At 37.3% G+C, this 17,076-nt stretch overlaps 1 protein-coding gene and 1 pseudogene across 2 annotated transcripts in view; both read left to right on the top strand.

Annotated features, from left to right (window-relative positions):
- USH2A (Usher syndrome 2A (autosomal recessive, mild)) overlaps positions 1-17,076 on the top strand; it is an 802,205-nt gene that overhangs the window by 219,797 nt on the left and 565,332 nt on the right. For both annotated transcript variants that reach the window (XM_011929421.1, XM_011929422.1), the window contains 3 exons: positions 7,520-8,014; positions 9,047-9,316; positions 10,909-11,078. In XM_011929421.1, coding sequence (XP_011784811.1) covers positions 7,520-8,014; positions 9,047-9,316; positions 10,909-11,078 — 935 coding nt within the window. The remainder of the gene's footprint in view (positions 1-7,519; positions 8,015-9,046; positions 9,317-10,908; positions 11,079-17,076) is intronic.
- On the top strand, positions 2,200-6,000 carry LOC105502837 (annotated as a pseudogene).

Below are 17,076 nucleotides of genomic sequence, written 5' to 3'. Positions count from 1 at the left end.
GGAAGTGGAGTACTGACACTCAAGCAAATAGTATAATTTAATACACATATTGCTATTTCCGCAGAGATAGAACACAGCAACATAAATATTTGAAAGAGGAAGGATATAAACAAGCCATCAAGCCTATCTTTGCCTTTGTAACTTTTATGAAGATTTTAAAGGAGCTTATAGAAATCAAATTATTAGAATTCATTGTCTTTAAAAAACATTTACTCAGATGTTTTAGATACAGTTTCTCTAAAGACAGAATGAAAAAACAGAAATTTTTACCTTATTCCAGCTCTGTCTTCTCTGATTTTTGCTTCTAGCCATGTTTAGCTACACACTAGTTTAAGTAACCTCGGAACAGCAATTCCAATTCAAGTTTCTATTTTGTTCTCTTCGTTTAATACACAGTTTTCCAAATTCGACTTTAACCATGCTTAATTAGTTAGAGAACTGTATAAAGCTATGTCGAAACACTGAAATTCCATAATCTTCCTTAAAATGGTTAGGAAGATGCCTTGTTTTAACATTTTAATTGACTTTAAAACTCCTGCATCGCAGAGTTTTATTTTGTATGCATTATACTGGGTTTCATTTTGCACCTAAGTCATACGACTAGAATTTAGCTTCTTATGTCCATCCCTTTCTCTTGGCCCTACATTTCTCTTCAGTATTCCAAGCCTTCTTTAAAGTGAATGGAAACTCTGAACTTCATGATGCAGATTGCAAAGGGAAATGAACATCTGTCTACATCTGCCATGTTGGCAAAGTATCCTAAAAACCTGCTACTAGAATGTTTATTTTCTTCCAAATATCAGCATGATCCAGGTGTCCTGAAACTTAAACTTTTGTGACAGAGAAAGAGAGGAGTTATAAAAATATTGAAAATGATTTTGAAATGACAGTACCACTGGTTGAGTTATTTCTGAAGTTGTGAATTAGGGTCACCCTATTTTCCATACAGCTTAATGCAATAGCAAAATTAAACTTAAAACTATCAATGATATTATTCAAGCCAGAGGCATGATTTCCATAGTAACATATTGTGATCTATTTTATAGAACATCACATGCTATTACAACAATGGCTGTTTTGATGATTGCACTCATGTGGAATCCAAATAACAGTTTCTTACATAATAAATGTGTATTCATTCACTAATCAGACATTTATATAATCCTATTAAACAAGGTATTATTTCCTAAAACCATATTTTTCATTAAAAAATGCCACTTCTGGCATTTCTTGACAATCACTGTAATTAATGATGTGAAAATTATCTGCATGATGGCATTTGAACAGTAAGAACAATTGGTTAACACTGTCAGAACTTTGTATCATTCTAATAATAGCCTCATGTTTATTACTCTATTTCTAGTGCATGGCTAGCATGTGTAACATGTAAAGGAAACACTACTTATATTCAGCTGGATGAACACAAATCTTTGGGTTAAATCAAGGCATTAGGAATTATAGATGGAGAATCATTGAACTTTTCAAAGAAAATTAATGGTGTTGTCTTCCAAGCAAGTTTGACAGTTTGTTTGAGACCTTTATAGAATTATTTTTTAGAATGGAAACTTTTTCTAGCTGGCCTAACGTGCTATGGGATTCTCTAAGACATACTTTCCTTCCTAAGATCATGATATACTGGTGTACCATCTTTAAAGCTTTCAAATTATTTGTTATTAGTAATAGCATGCAAACAATGGTGAATAATTTTAAAGATTGTGGATAATTAACTTTAAAAAACAAGGTATATCTTTACATTTTATTTAAGGTAGAGGTCAAGTTAGCACTTTGGCTGATCATACATAATCAGCCCTAACAGTATCTCTATTGTAGCCCCCTTCTGGGTTGCACATAGGTATCTTATGTGTCATGGGATGAAAGTGAACAGTTAATGGAGGAAATAGCACTCTTGTGTTACTGTTGCAGGTTTAGGGAGTGGATAGTAACTCATACTGTTTTTTGGTGTTGTTCCTATTTGAGTTTGGAATCAAAGGAGCACTAGACATAGTAGGCAGATGAAATTTAAAAATAAAAATGATCTTCATTACTGATGAAAGTCAGATTAGAGACTATATCCTTTTTCCTGCAGGAAGACAAATTAGAAGAGAGAAAAAGCAATGGGTTGATCTAAACATAATTTGCTCCCTACCCCCTGACTCCCTAGATTCACAGCCAGATGAGTTGTTCCTCATTTGGGATGCCATGAGTAAGGATATAGTCCTTAAACGTCACTTTAGAGAAATCCTTCCACTGGAAACTAGAGGACGATTACTTTTACATGTGACAATGATTTCTATCACCTATAGATATTAACATAGTTTAAGTTTAGAGTTTTAGACAACGAAAATTTTAATGAGCCCGGGGATTTCATTTCTACCCTTATTCATTTCCATCTTTAATATTATAATTTATAATCCTATACTACATCAAGGGATCAATGTAACAAGTGGTAAGATGGTTCAGTTACCTCTGAGAGGAATAAATGGAGAAACATAAGATATAGAGACAGGATGAGAAAACAGAAGAGAAGATGACAGGCAATTGTTTTTATAAGGCTCTTAATATTCTTAATGCAGTAGTTTCCCCTTATCCATGGTTTTGTTTTCTGCAGTTTGTTACCCATGGTCAGCAATGCTCCAAAAATAGGTGAGTCTACAGTACAATAAGATGTTTTGAGAGAGAGAGAGAGAAAGACCATATTCATATAACTATTATTGTGGTAGATTGTTAGAATTGTTCAATTTTTATTTTTAGTTACTGTTGTTAATCTCTTACTCTGCCTAACATAAATTAAACTTTATCATAGATATGTATGTATAGGAAAAAGAATAGTATATGTGTGTGTGTGTGTGTATATGTACACATATATATATGATTTAGTACTATTTGTGGTTTTAGGAATCCACAGGAGATCTTGGAATGTATCTCCTGTGGATAATAGGGGACTACTATATTATTTCCTGGAACAATAGATCAGATATGTATAGAAAAATCATTCATGTGTTTAATAAATAAAATTTTGATCAGTGCTTATTCCTGACCAGAAACTCTATCAGCCACTAGAAATACAAAGATGAAAGGAATAGTTCTCCTTATGGAGTGGGGAGACATTTAAGTAAACCAAAGTAACAATAGAATATATAAATGTTGAACCAGAGTAAACTTGGGGTGTTAAGAAAGCACAGGGTGGCATGGGAGGTATAGGAAATGTAACTGTGCCTGTGGTGGCAATGATGGTGATTGAAAACCACTGAAAGTTTTCTAGTAAGGAAGGAATATAAGCTGAATTAGCCAGATACTGTAGTTAAGGAAGAGTGATTGTCATGAAATGAATTTTGTATTAAAAGACATGGAAGTATATGAGAAAATAAGGTATATTCAGCAGTCATGGTCAGTTCCATGTAGCTTTAGTAGGTGGTACACTGGGGGAGTGCTACAAACCGGGAGGGTATCAGCCAAGATCAAAAATCAGTGCTGAGCCAAGGATTTTAAATGTTGCTCTGAAAATACAGAAGTCTGTAGTAACAGCAAATTTTCACACTCAGAGTTAAAGATCTGTACCCCAGCCAAGGAGAGCAACTACTTTGAGATAAGAGCTCTTTTTACCTGAGTATTATTTTTTGTTATGATATCATTAATGGTTATCCTATTCATACCCTTTCAAATGCTTTTATGTATTTCACACTATAAATTGCCTCAAATGATATTCCTACACAAATGCATATTTCCATCCCAATTCTATCTGATTCCAATTTCTTATTAAGTAGACTGGTCTTGTATAATACACTCTGATCTATTAGGATTATATTCCATTTTTCAGATGCTGCAAACATCCAGTAAGTACTGTACTTCTTTTAATTGTCATCAGGTTATAGGTCTTCCAACTTCCAGTTTAAGCCAGACAATCTTTTGGAATATTCAGCACTGAAATTTATTTTTGTCTTTTAGGTTTTGGCTTTGGGCATGTTAAATAGATTATTTTCCATCATTGTTGTAGCCATCAGTGATTTTTCAAATTTTGTTAATATTTTCAACAGCCTTATTGTGGGATAAGGGTGACTTTAATCTAATCTAATAAATATTTATTGAAATAACAATACTGCATGCTGTCTAGAAAGTCTGAGTCTCAGCCCTAGGGGACTTTTCCAAATATGATCCTTCTTTGGGTGCTCTGCCTTAGCACTAAGGATGGTGTCTTTCCCCTGTCTCTTCTATTCCCATATTCTTTAGAGTTTTCTGTACCATTTAGGAAGTAAAACCATGTTGTAATCAATCATTCTTTAAACTTTCCTTGTACAAATTACTCTGTGGTTTCTATATCCTGATTGTACTCTAATACAATACTCAACATATTTTCATGAAAAATTTGCAACGGCATATGCAATAGAATGACAAAACCATCTTTCATTCAGACACTCCCTTGTATTGTTCAGTCTTTAATTATTCCCCTCCCTCAACCGCCATGACATCTGGGGAAGGGCAGCTTCCCTCTGTCCATTTGCAGAAGGCCCTTTAGAGGATGCAGTCTCATTTGTAAGGTGTAGCTGGCCAGATCTCAACCCTTGGCATCCTCAAGGCATCAATGTCTGATGCATGAAGCTGGTGAACGTGTGTTCATTCTCAGCTTGGTCAGGGCTTCCTGAACACACTATTATTTTAGTCTTCCCTAGGCTTTTGCTATTGCAGAGAAATTTCTGAGATTTTTTTTTTTTTTTTCTCATCTCCTACATCCACCCTTTAGCCCTTTCAGAGGTGGAAGAGTGACTTTGTCCCAGCCACAGAAGGTCCCATAGTAGGCTCACTTGCTCTCAACACTGCACCCTCACCTTGGTTTCTTGGTTCAAGAAATCAAGAAATTCCTGTGCTGGGCTAGGTCAAGATAGCGGCGTATACATTAAACCCCTTGCTGAGGCGGCTTCCTAACCTTTCTCTCTTCCGAGGTGCCCAGGGAGTTCAGGTTCCCCTCTAGACTCTTGGCACCAAAACTCCCTCTGAGAAGGATTCTTTGTCTTCAGTTCCCATTTCACCTTATAAGAATGAACCCTGGAAATACCTGGAATCAGAAGAATACCAGGAGGGATAGGTTCTTGCCGTATCTGGGCTGACTACCACGGCAATCACAAGGTGGTATACCCCTACAGTGGACTCGAAATACATAGATTTGCGGGAATAAAATTGCTGGGAATCCCTGCCCCATCTGCCGAGATCACAAGTTGCATGTTGTGCTCTTGGAAGACTTTGTCCGCAGTTATCATCTTCCATGCTCCACACACAGGAATCTGCATAAAGCAGCACATGAGATTGACACGGGCCATCTAGGAAGCCAGGGATCATGGTCTCCTCAGGAACCATATGCCCCAGATTGAAACCTGGGACCTTCACTTCAGTACCTCTCATGGGACTGTGAGTGCTCTTCCGCCAGCCCCTACCCTGATCTCAGGTGACCCCTGGTACCCATGGTACAACTGAAAACAGTCACCAGAGAGAGAACTGTCTCACCTTCCTCTGCTCTATCAGGGTCATCTCTGACAAGACAGTGGCCCCCACCTGAGTCAATGCCCAAGATGCCCCCCACAACACCAGCGCAAGCCTCCTCCACTGAGCAGTCAGACCCCACAATGCTCTGTAGGAGCTGTAGACTGGGAAGAAGGGCCGGGTGCAGTGGCTCATGCCTCTCATCCCAGCACTTTGGGAGGCTGAGGTGGGCGGATCACTTGAGCCCATGGGTTCAAACCAGCCCAGGCAAAATGGTGCAACCCCATCTCTACAAAAAAATACAAAAATTAGCCAGGCATGGTGGTGGGCGCCTGTAGTCCCAGCTATTCTATTCGGGAGACTGAGGCAGGAGAATCGCTTGAACCCGGGAGGCAGAGGTTGCAGTGAGCTGAGATTGTGCTACTGCACTCCAGCCTGAGTGACAAAGAATGCCAAAGTTTACATCATAGGTTATCACCTGAAGAGTTGTGTCTTTTGTGGACAATGGCAGATCCAGGAAAGAAATGAAAGTTGCTGATGGGGATAAATCTAGGCTAGGGGAGAACAATGCATATGTGTATGGGAAACCCCAACCCCTATGTACTGTAAATAGATGGGCTAGGCTAGACATTGTTGCTGTTTCAGTCTTTTGTGAACTCATCTTTTCCACAATAAAGCTCTATCTCCTGTCGGAAAGAAGGAAGGAAGGAAGAAAGGAAGGAAGGAAGGAAGGAAGGAAGGAAGGAAGGAAGGAAGGAAGGAAGGAAGGAAGGAAGGAGAAGGGGAAGGGGAGGGGAAGGAGGGATGGAGAGAAGGAAGGAAGGAAAGAAGGAAAGAAGGAAGGAAGGAAGGAAGGAAGGAAGGAAGGAAGGGAGGAAGGAAGAAGGGGAAGGGGAAACACATAAATGTGCTGGGACCTTCATATTGCTATAGGGCACCCCTGCATAATGGAACCCTCCTCCCATCTCCCATACAAACGGCCCCATCAGGGAGCAGGCAGCAGACACTGACATTTGTGTGTTTCACAATCCTACAATGTGTTTCCTGTCCTTAGAGAGCAAGGATTTCCAGTCACGTGCCTAATCACCTCCATTCTCTATCTTATTTTTTTAGAACCTCTTTGTAGCTCCTTCTCTCTGCCCTCACAATCCTTCATGCATAGAAGTCCTCTTATCTGAAACGTCTGTTGTGTAAATTCCTCATTGCTGATAACAAATTTCTCCGAAATTTAGCTTCTTAAGACAATAAACATTTATAATTTCTGTAGGTCAGAAAATAAGAAAATTTTCCAGTCAAGATGTTGGTCAGGTGACAGATGTACCCCTTGGTGGTAATTTACTGACCCTGAGTCTGGTGTGTTTGCTGTTTAACAAGCAAACCAGTTACACAGAGGAAACATAGTTACTTTTCTGTTTTGGAGAACTACAAGAACTTTCTCTTAGACCCTCTAACAAAAGGACATTATGAAAAGCAAAAGAAGAGTTAAAACAAACATCTAAATATTCTTTATTACAAATGATGCTTTTCTTATGTTGTACTCAATAATAAAAGCAATCAACCGGTATTTACATTATTATTATTATTATTATTATTATTATTATTATTATTATTATTTTTGAACGGAGTCTCGCTCTGTGGCCCAAACTGGAGTACAGTGGCCAGATCTCAGCTCACTGCAAGCTCCGCCTTTCGGGTACACGCCATTCTCCTGCCTCAGCCTCCTGAGTAGCTGGGACTACAGGCGTCCGCCACGTCGCCCGGCTAGTTTTTTGTATTTTTTAGTAGAGATGGGGTTTCAACGTGTTAGCCAGGATGGTCTCGATCTTCTGACCTTGTGATCCACCCGTCTCGGCCTCCCAAAGTGCTGGGATTACAGGCTTGAGCCACCGCACCCAGCATTATTTCAATTTTAAAAATATGAAATGTATCCTGAACCAAAAGAGTAAATTGGTATAGTTTTATGTAATTAAATAATATGATAGGAAAGCAGTTAGCAATGATTCTTCACCAACTTGTGAAATGTAACTTTTTTTTCTTTTCATTTCAGGTGTTCAATACTTCTTAGACACTGACCTGTTACCATATACCAAATATTCCTATTACATTGAGACCACCAATGTGCATGGTTCAACAAGGAGTGTAGCTGTCACTTTCAGGACAAAACCAGGGGTCCCAGAGGGAAACCTGACTTTAAGTTATATCATTCCTGTTGGCTCAGACTCTGCGACACTTACCTGGACAACACTCTCAAATCAATCTGGTCCTATAGAGAAGTATATTTTGTCCTGTGTCCCTTTGGCTGGTGGTCAGCCATGTGTTTCCTATGAAGGTCATGAAACCTCAGCTACCATCTGGAATCTGGTTCCATTTGCCAAGTACTATTTTTCTGTACAGGCGTGTACTAGTGGGGGCTGTTTACACAGCTTGCCTATTACTGTGACCACAGCCCAGGCCCCTCCCCAAAGACTGAGTCCACCTAAAGTGCAGAAAATCAGTTCTACAGAACTTCATGTAGAATGGTCTCCACCAATGGAACTAAATGGTAAGAATCCAAGGCCAAGATTCCCCTTCTTGGGCAACACATGAATGAGAATCTATTGTAATTGTGCAATTAGGAGTTTGGCAATTGTATTCCTTTTTATAACTGCACAATATAATAATTAAGAAACAGTTTCTAAAGATATAAGATAGTGTTTGTCCTCGTTAGTGGAACAAGTGTATTTCTTCTAATCTAATAACAAATTCCATTCAATTAAATTGCCCCTTAAAAGGCTAATATTATCTTTGCTCTTAATGACATCTGCCATAACACAAATGATGTTTATAATTTGAAACTCACTTATGAAATGCATTATATTTGACTGTGTCACAAGTTAGGGCACCCACAAGCAATACATTTTCTCTTCTAAGCAATGAAAAGGTATAAAATAATACAAAAAATATGTATATAAGCTAACTGACTCCATTAAGTTAATTTTTGCATTCATACAATTGAACCCTTGGTTGTATAGGCCAGACACACATTCACAGATTTTTAATCATTTATATCATGTACGTATTATAGCAAAATCTTTCTTTAGATTTGTAAAGTTGTTTGGTAAAACTGGGTAGAAATTGACTATAACATTTATACAAACAGGGCTTATGTTAAGTTAAATTAAAACCTCCAAATTTGAAAGGATACAGACTGAAGCTACAGTGATCAATTTCCCCAAAAGAATTGACTATTCTTAATAGAAATTATGACCATTAATTCCAAAAAAGATTGAATTTAGTTATGATATAGTTATTTTTTGTCTATATGTTGTCCATTTTGGTTTGTTTTCCCCATGCATATACCTTTAATAGTATTTTATACATTCATCTACATATCAGTTTGTTGTCTTCTATGTACCTATTATCTAGATTACAAAACCACTAAATCACTACATTTTGAATGCTAAGGAAATTGACAGTAATCTAATTAGAAGGATAATGAAAATCCAGCACTCTTTAAATGACCTGTCCCTACCATACTCCTAAAGTAACCCCTTTGTCTGATGAGTTACCTAGATTCACTATTTAACTTCTCTAGGAATAATTATAAGGTATGAACTATACATGAGAAGACAGAGATCTACTAAAGAAACCACATCTGAGGAAAGTCGAGTTTTTCAGAGCAGTGGCTGGCTCAGTCCTCAGTCATTTGGAGAATCGGCCAATGAAAATGCATTAAAACCTCCTCAAACAATGACAACCATCACTGGCTTGGAGCCATATACCAAGTATGAGTTTAGAGTCTTAGCCGTGAATATGGCTGGAAGTGTGTCTTCTGCCTGGGTCTCAGAAAGAACAGGAGAATCAGGTAAATATCAATGCTTTAAGTTCTACTTTTAAAAACTCTGAATGCAAGTGCTTCCTCAAATTAAAGTCAAAGTACTGCTAAAGTACATTTTGAAAAGCAAGAATTAGAAACTTCAATAGACCAAGGAAAATTTTCGTATATATGGGTTTGTTACATAAACAACTCAAGGTCATAAAGTACTTGCAGTAAGTTTTAGGGGGCAAAAGTAAATGCTTTAGTTATTAATTCATGGGGCGAAAATGGCTTAACTATAGTTATAGCCTTTTGGGAATGTTTGTCAAAAATAGCATTTGGTTTCCACTCCTGAAGTGGATTGGACACATGTCTCATCTTGCTCCATATACAGCATAATTTATGTTCAGTGAAAGAGATAATAGTCAACCAATTCCACAAATTTGTCTTGGTTTTTATTTATCTTTCCAAAATAAATAGTTCAGGTACTAGATTATATATAATGACAGAATCCTGGACATCAAAATCTATAATTCACAAGTGTGCTTGTAAGCAGTTGGCATGATGATAAGGAAGGAGGACAACATATCTAAATTTTCTGGAATATCTTCATTAAGGCAAAAATTTTTAATCCTCCACTTTATTTTTTATATTAAAAACACTTCAAATTTCATGAGCCTTTAAGAAAAAAACACACTTTTGTTATGTGTTTAATCTGTCGATATCAAAGAAACCCAAGTCCTGATCTAAACTTGACCTGTTAGGAGTATGGAGAATGAGGGTAGCTTTAGGTTGATGTCCAAGGGAATCATTTCATGAATAAAATACACATTGTGCTTGAGCATCTCTTAATGATGACCAGCCATCTTGGACAAATAATAGAGCCATGATAGCACAAGTGATGAGGCATGGCATTCTGGAAGGGGATAATCAAGGTCAGAAATGAAAAGTAATGGGTGAAACTGCAATACTGGGCCCTTGTAATCTTATGGGTCACTAACTAATGAAAGTGCAATGAGTTCCTTTGATAATACACCTTTGGTTAGCACATTTAAAATCCTTGTAAAGAGCTCAAGAGTGGCAGAGGGGAAATGCATGTGTATGTAACCTGAACATTTCAATAAAAAGTTAACAAAAACTTTGAGACATTCATTGGGGTTATTTAGGATGCTTTAGGTTTACCTCTTTCTGAAGAATAATATTCAGCCAGCTGAATTGGATTGGCTCAATGACATATTTCCCTACATGGGAAATCTGTTACATCACCATGCATTTTTCTGAACTTTTTGAACTGAGATATTCTATTTTTGTGACTTATTTGAGATACTCATAAGACTTACAATTTTCTATCTAACTATCCATTAGTTATCTTTATGAGCACAAGCAAATTCCTATGAGATTTTTATTTTGTAAATAGAAAGTAGCTGGTAATATGAAGATGGAGAATATACTTTCAGGTAACATTTAAAAAAGTGAATACCTTTGACATATACCAGCATATTCTTGGGCTTTTTCAAAGCAGAATATTTTAAAAGGTACAAGGTATTTCAGAAACCGAAATGAATGTGTGAATTCAGTTTGAAAATATATAGGGACGGCATTCACTGTTTTGATGTTGTTGTTATTGTTCTCATTGATAGCACCTGTATTCATGATCCCTCCTTCAGTCGTTCCACTCTCTTCATACTCTCTCAATATCTCCTGGGAGAAGCCAGCAGATAATGTTACAAGAGGAAAAGTTGTGGAGTATGACATCAATGTGATTTCTGAACAATCACTTCAGCAGTCTATTCCTGTGGTGTTTTCACAGGTATTGTTATTTTTAACTAGTGTCCTTTCAGAATTGGCTTAGGACTTCATTTGGAGATTTTTTGAGTTTGCAGAATTCTATGACAGAAGTCTCCCTCTATATTGGTTAAATGGGGCATTTTTTAAGCATAATATTATGTGTACAAGCCTCCCTCTTTGTATTTCACTTGTTTTTTTCTGGTATAACCATATATTGAAACTAAGTTGGTAGAATTTATTTCACAAGACTTGCTTTTTCCATTTATCACGTATCTTTAAATATTTTACAGGAAGTTGACTTTCATTAACTGTGTACTATCATGTTATTTGGACATACAATGATTATTTAACCAGTCCACAGTCAGTTGATATTGTATTGTATTAATTCTTTTGGAAATATAAATAACATTTATAAAAACTTCTTACATGTACATTTCTTACACATTTCTACTTCCTTCAAAAAATCCGAAGAATTAAATTTATCACAGCTTATATCAAAATGAATTACGAATATGTTCAAGGTTTTGAATATAGAGTAACATATTGCCTTCTAGTAATTCATCTTCCAGCTAGCAGTAGTAAGAATAATTATCATAGCTAAAAGTTACTGAGGCTTTACTGTGTACATGGACCAATTCATTTAATACACATAGCACTCCTAGAGGATGAGAGGCTCTTGTTCTCTCCAATTGTGGCTGATATACTTCTCTGCCCATTTTACCAGCATCCAGGTGGCCAATAGCAGCAGCTGGTGGAAGGATGTCAACTGAACGAGTTATTCTGTGTACTTGGTTGCTCAGTGCCTCTTCTGAGAGAGATGCTCTTCGCTGGGCATTAGCATAAGATAAAAAGATCTTTATACTTTATGCCTACTCCCATAGATCTAGCCACATTTTTCTTTCCCAGAATTCCTAGTTCCTGATCCTTCCATCTTTCTTTTTGCATTCCCTTGGCCAATATTTCCAAGCCACTGCCATATTGTCCAGGTGTATTTTACCTTGAGACACGTCTCTTTCCACACAACATGTGTGAGCAAGTGAACTGCCTGAAGTTCTGCCCATTAAGAGGATTTCTTTTCTCTGCTGTTTCACAGGGCCATTTCTGATGAGAGTTGTAGAGTAACAGCTACCATTTTTGACTTGCAGCCACATACCAAGACGTTCTATCTGTAAACTAAACTCTGCTTTTTTTCCCCGCCATTCTTTTATCTCTTAAGGGAACTCCCATGGGTCATAGGTATGAGCTGAGGTTGAGCCACCAGTATAAGAATGGTAGATGTCATGGGGGCCTGAACCACCTGCTTGTACAATGTATTACAGCTTTTGGCTCTCTTATACCCAATCTCAGACATCCACTTCCATTTTATGATGCATTTCTATTGCGCCCTTCTAACCTCAAGACTTGACTGAGACAATTCCCAGATTACAAAAAAGTAGCTCTAGCTGCATGGCTATTTGGTGTTCCATGACAAGTTGTTCTGTTTTTACTGAGGCCTGAAAGCATGCTAGGGCCATTTAGTAAATGGTATATAGTTTCCATTACATGTTATGTCTTTGTTCCAAGCTCTTGGGGTCTATCTGCCTTGTGATTTTCTTTCTGTATGTGCCTTGAAACATCTTTTCCCACCATGCTTACTTCTAGTGCTGTAAAATTTACTACACATTATGTCCCAAGTGGCTGATCTGCCTGTACCACAGGTTGGACCTGGTGCAGAGCCCTTTCCTACTCTGGGATGCACTCAAAACTGGCAGCATTTCATATTATTCAGTAAATTTTTCTGAACAGTATTCTCAAATGTGGAATATGCTCCCTTCAGAACGTGAAGAGGTCAACTAGACATTCTGTTTCCCTCTTAGTGGTGGTAGATGCAAGGTGCAATTTGTCCTGTATTTTGGAGGGGATATCCTAGCATGTCTCAGGCCACATGAACTCCTAAAAACTTCATTGATATGGCAGATGCCTTAATCTTCATAAGATTGCTCTCCCACCTTCTAGAACACAGATGTCTTGCCTCTGCATACCTACCATTTCCTGCTTATCTGATTCATTTAATACGATGCTACTGACATAGAGAAAGAATACTGTCAAGGTGGCTTTTATAGTTTGTCTTAAATTGGTGATTAATCACCCTCAGGATTCCTTTCTCTTTCTTCAGTGCATTGATAGCAACCAACAAGATCCATGCATAGTCCTTATAATTTCTAGTTTCCCCAGAGTAGTCCTTATCATTACTGATTCCACCAAACCAGTGAATTACCTTCTACTGGTAACTCATCGCAGTTCACCACTAATGGAAGGTTCAGCATTGAACCACTAGGGCATGCTGTGGATTATCAGTACTCTACCTGCTGTCTGTGATGAGATCACTGTACACCAGCGGGTGGATGATGGAGGCCCAAACTATCGTTTCAGAGTCTCATTCCTAGGGCCACTCCTGTTATGACTGTCTTAGGGCAAATTCCCCCAGAAATAGATGCTTGGTAGAAGACTAAGTACAGGAGGGTTATTGGGGGAGCACTTTCAGAAACAACAAATGTGAAGTGATAAAGTATGTAGGATTGAGCAGCAAAGAAGCTGAACTGTGATACAATAGTGGAAGCAGCCTCAGCGGATTCTGTGGGTAGTTCTGGAGCTGAAATGACCCTCTTAGCTTGTCTCAAATTAAGTTAGGAGGTCAGATCTTTGTACCCTAGAGTATTTGTGTCCTCAGGCTGGTGTAACAAATTAACATAAACTGAGTGTCTTAAAACAACGGAAATTTAGGTGTTAGTACGACCGAGTTCCCCACAGGCTCTAGGAGACATTTCTTCTCTTCCACTTACCCGTGGCTCCTGGTATTCCTTGGCTTGTGGCAACATAACTAATATCTGCTGCCTCTGTCTTCACAAGTCCTACTCTGTGTCTCTGTCTCCTCTGGGTCTATGTGTCCCTCTCATTTCTCCCATAAAGATACCAGTCATTGGATTTTAAACCAACCTGAAATCCAGGATGACAACTAATTAATTACATCTGCAAGTATCTCATTTTCCAAATAAAGTTTCATTCTGAATTTTTGGGAGACATTATACAATCTACTACTAATAGGTTTTCCATTTTTTTCTAAGCCTTTTTAGTGGACAGAACGCATGTATAACAAACAATTTTATTTTGTATACTGGACGAAAAAGAAGAGCCGATAAATAATTTACGATTACTTATTTTTCATTAATCTGTGTGTTGACTCATTTGCAACTATCTCATGATGAAACACAACTGGTATAATATATATCTTTTAACTTAAACTGGTTAGTCTACCAATCTGGTATACCATGGGATTTAAGGTAAATTTGGTTATAACTTCCATGTGGTCTTTGCCATGTTTTATCTCATTTATACTTGATGTTTTATTTTGTTGTTTTTACTATTCTTTGGCTTTATAAACTATTCTTTCTTTGTAAAATACAGTTTTATCTATTACTCATAGCATAATAGTTATTCTAAGAAAAAAATAAGGGGAGAGATATTATTTATAAAAATTACAGCCTTAGAAGTCAACCTGTTTGTTCATATTCCCCGTCTCCCAATTATTAGCCATATCACACATCTCTGTGCTTCTGGTTTTATTCATCGGTGAAATGGGAAAACCATTTTCTGCTCACCTACCTGCTTAAAGAGCCTGATAAATATTGACACATTATTATTAGTGATTATTATTAATGGTATGGAACTACATTATACTTTATAAACTAGCTATCATTTAAAGGGGCAGGAAAATAAATATTTTTATTGTTGTTGTTGTTATTTAAAAGGCTGTTCCTTATGGCTGAACTGGAATAAGGACATAGATATATCACCTTATTCTCTTTTTTGTTTTCACTTTTTTGAGACAGAGTCTCACTCTGTGACCCAGGCTGGAGTGCAGTGGCACAATCTCGGTTCACTGCAACCTTCTCCTCCTGGGTTCAAGCGATTCTTGTGCTTCAACCTTCCAAGTAGCTGGTAATACAGGTGCACGCCACTATACCTGACTAATTTTTTTTTTTGTATTTTTAGTAGAGACAGGGTTTTGCCATCTTTGCCAGGTTGGTCTTGAACCCCTAGCTTCAAGTGATCCACCCACCTTGGCCTCCCAAAATACTGGGATTACAGACATGAACCACTGCACTGGGCCCACCTTATTCTCTTTTGAACTCTCTCTCCAGTGCATATTCTCTATTCAAGGAAATGAAATCAAAAGTAGCAGAACAAAGTCCAATTTTTTACCTTCTCAATGATTAAGTTTGTATCTGAACTGACCTGAGTATATCTTGTTAAAATCTTTGTAAATAAATAGCCAAAATTCCCAGGGAAAATCTACTATAAAAATAACTAGTACAAAACCTTTGCCTAAGAATGAGGCAAGGGGGATACATAAAAGTGGTGATGATGTAGGATTCACTGTGGGAGTTCAAGCTGCTGTGGTGTTTTTCCTACCCCTTTGAAGACTTATTTCATGAAAAACTTTCAATTAGATAAATCTTATAAGACTTAAAATTGACTGTATGTACATAACAAAGACAAAGTCTATCCAAGTGATAATTTTATGCTGTAAGTTCTGGGGCAAACAATGTATTTTAAAAATAATGTAATTTATAATAATCATCTGTAGAGAAGTAAAAGCCCATCAAAATAAATATTAGTGTAGATTTCTTCTTACTTATTTTATGTCATTGCAGGTTCTTGCTACAAAGAATGTTTTGTTTAAAAATAATTGTACTTCCTAAATTAAATAAGAAATAGCTTAATGTGTTTTACCCTAAAAACAATTCCATTTTCTAAAAATTTACATTGAATTCTACCAGGATTATTCTAAACGGGATGAACATTATAGCAATATTCATACATTTAATTCAGTTCAAGGCTTATTTTACTTAGAAAATTTTAAATCACATTTCACAGAAAAGTTTGTATCTTCATTATATTAATAATTATTTTAGAATTAGAAAAAGAAATAATTACTTGGTATTTGATGTTTTTCTGATTTCAAAATGTAATTGCAAGGAAATGGCTTAAAAGTTTTAAGTTTTAATTATCCTAGAGTTTTAGAATCTTTAAAACCATGTTTATTTCTGAACGTTATTGAAACACTGTATTCTACATTCCAATCTCGCAGCTTTTTAGAACTGAAATTTTAAAGTCAACACCTAGGCAAATATTCCAAATGAATTTTATTTTACCACTAAAGAGAAGTTCTCTAGAAAACTACTCCAAATGTTACTGAACTTTACATTTGTCTGTGTTTATATTTGTGGAAGATTATTTTACATGACTATGTATCAGTAGTCCTAAGAAAATTAGTTCTGTACTCATAGTTAGTGTCATACTCTCTGTTTTAATGACTTTTATTTTCTGAACATAATTTCTAGGGGCCTTTGTACATACAACCTAAACAAATTTACATGGTTGCTTTTGATCACTTTAAATTATACTGACAGAAGCAACTCTGAGTGTTCATTGTTTAATAATTTATTTATGGACTGTGAGTTTCCTGTCAGTCTTCTTTGCTCAAATCTGCTATTTTCATTTGAAATTATGTGATAAAGATAGTATTTCAAGTAATGTAACTGTTTGATCGAATCTGTATATGATTTGTTTTTCTAAGACCACCAGAGTGGGCACAAAAGAACCAGCGAGTAGGCAAGGCTAAAAGCAAAACTACAGATTTATTCTTTGGTCATCTAGCTTCAGGGACCGGCGCTGGGTGGGGGGCGGAGCTTCTAATACAGTCCAGACAAGAGTGGGGGCTGAGAAAGCCCGCCCGCGGCGCATCTGCCTGGAGCGACTTTTCTAGGAATGGAAGGGCAATAGGTGGGGCACGGGCGTGTTGGGGAGAGGGAGGAGCTCTCCCCAGGTGCCACCAGGTAAATCTTGGTCTCTTCGGATTGACATCACCTGGCGCATGCCTGATTAATCTGCACCTTCCCGGGCGTCAGCTGCCTTTTGGCGCACATGGGAAAAGCCAGTGATGAAGAACCCGGAAATGCGCCATCTTGCCTCCGTTC

The sequence above is a fragment of the Colobus angolensis genome, unplaced genomic scaffold (genome assembly GCF_000951035.1).
Source record: "Colobus angolensis palliatus isolate OR3802 unplaced genomic scaffold, Cang.pa_1.0 Scaffold81, whole genome shotgun sequence".
In the NCBI taxonomy this organism is placed as follows: Eukaryota; Metazoa; Chordata; class Mammalia; order Primates; family Cercopithecidae; genus Colobus; species Colobus angolensis.
The sequence above is the reverse complement of the archived record's forward strand: the minus strand, read 5'-3'. Positions and strand labels throughout refer to the sequence as shown.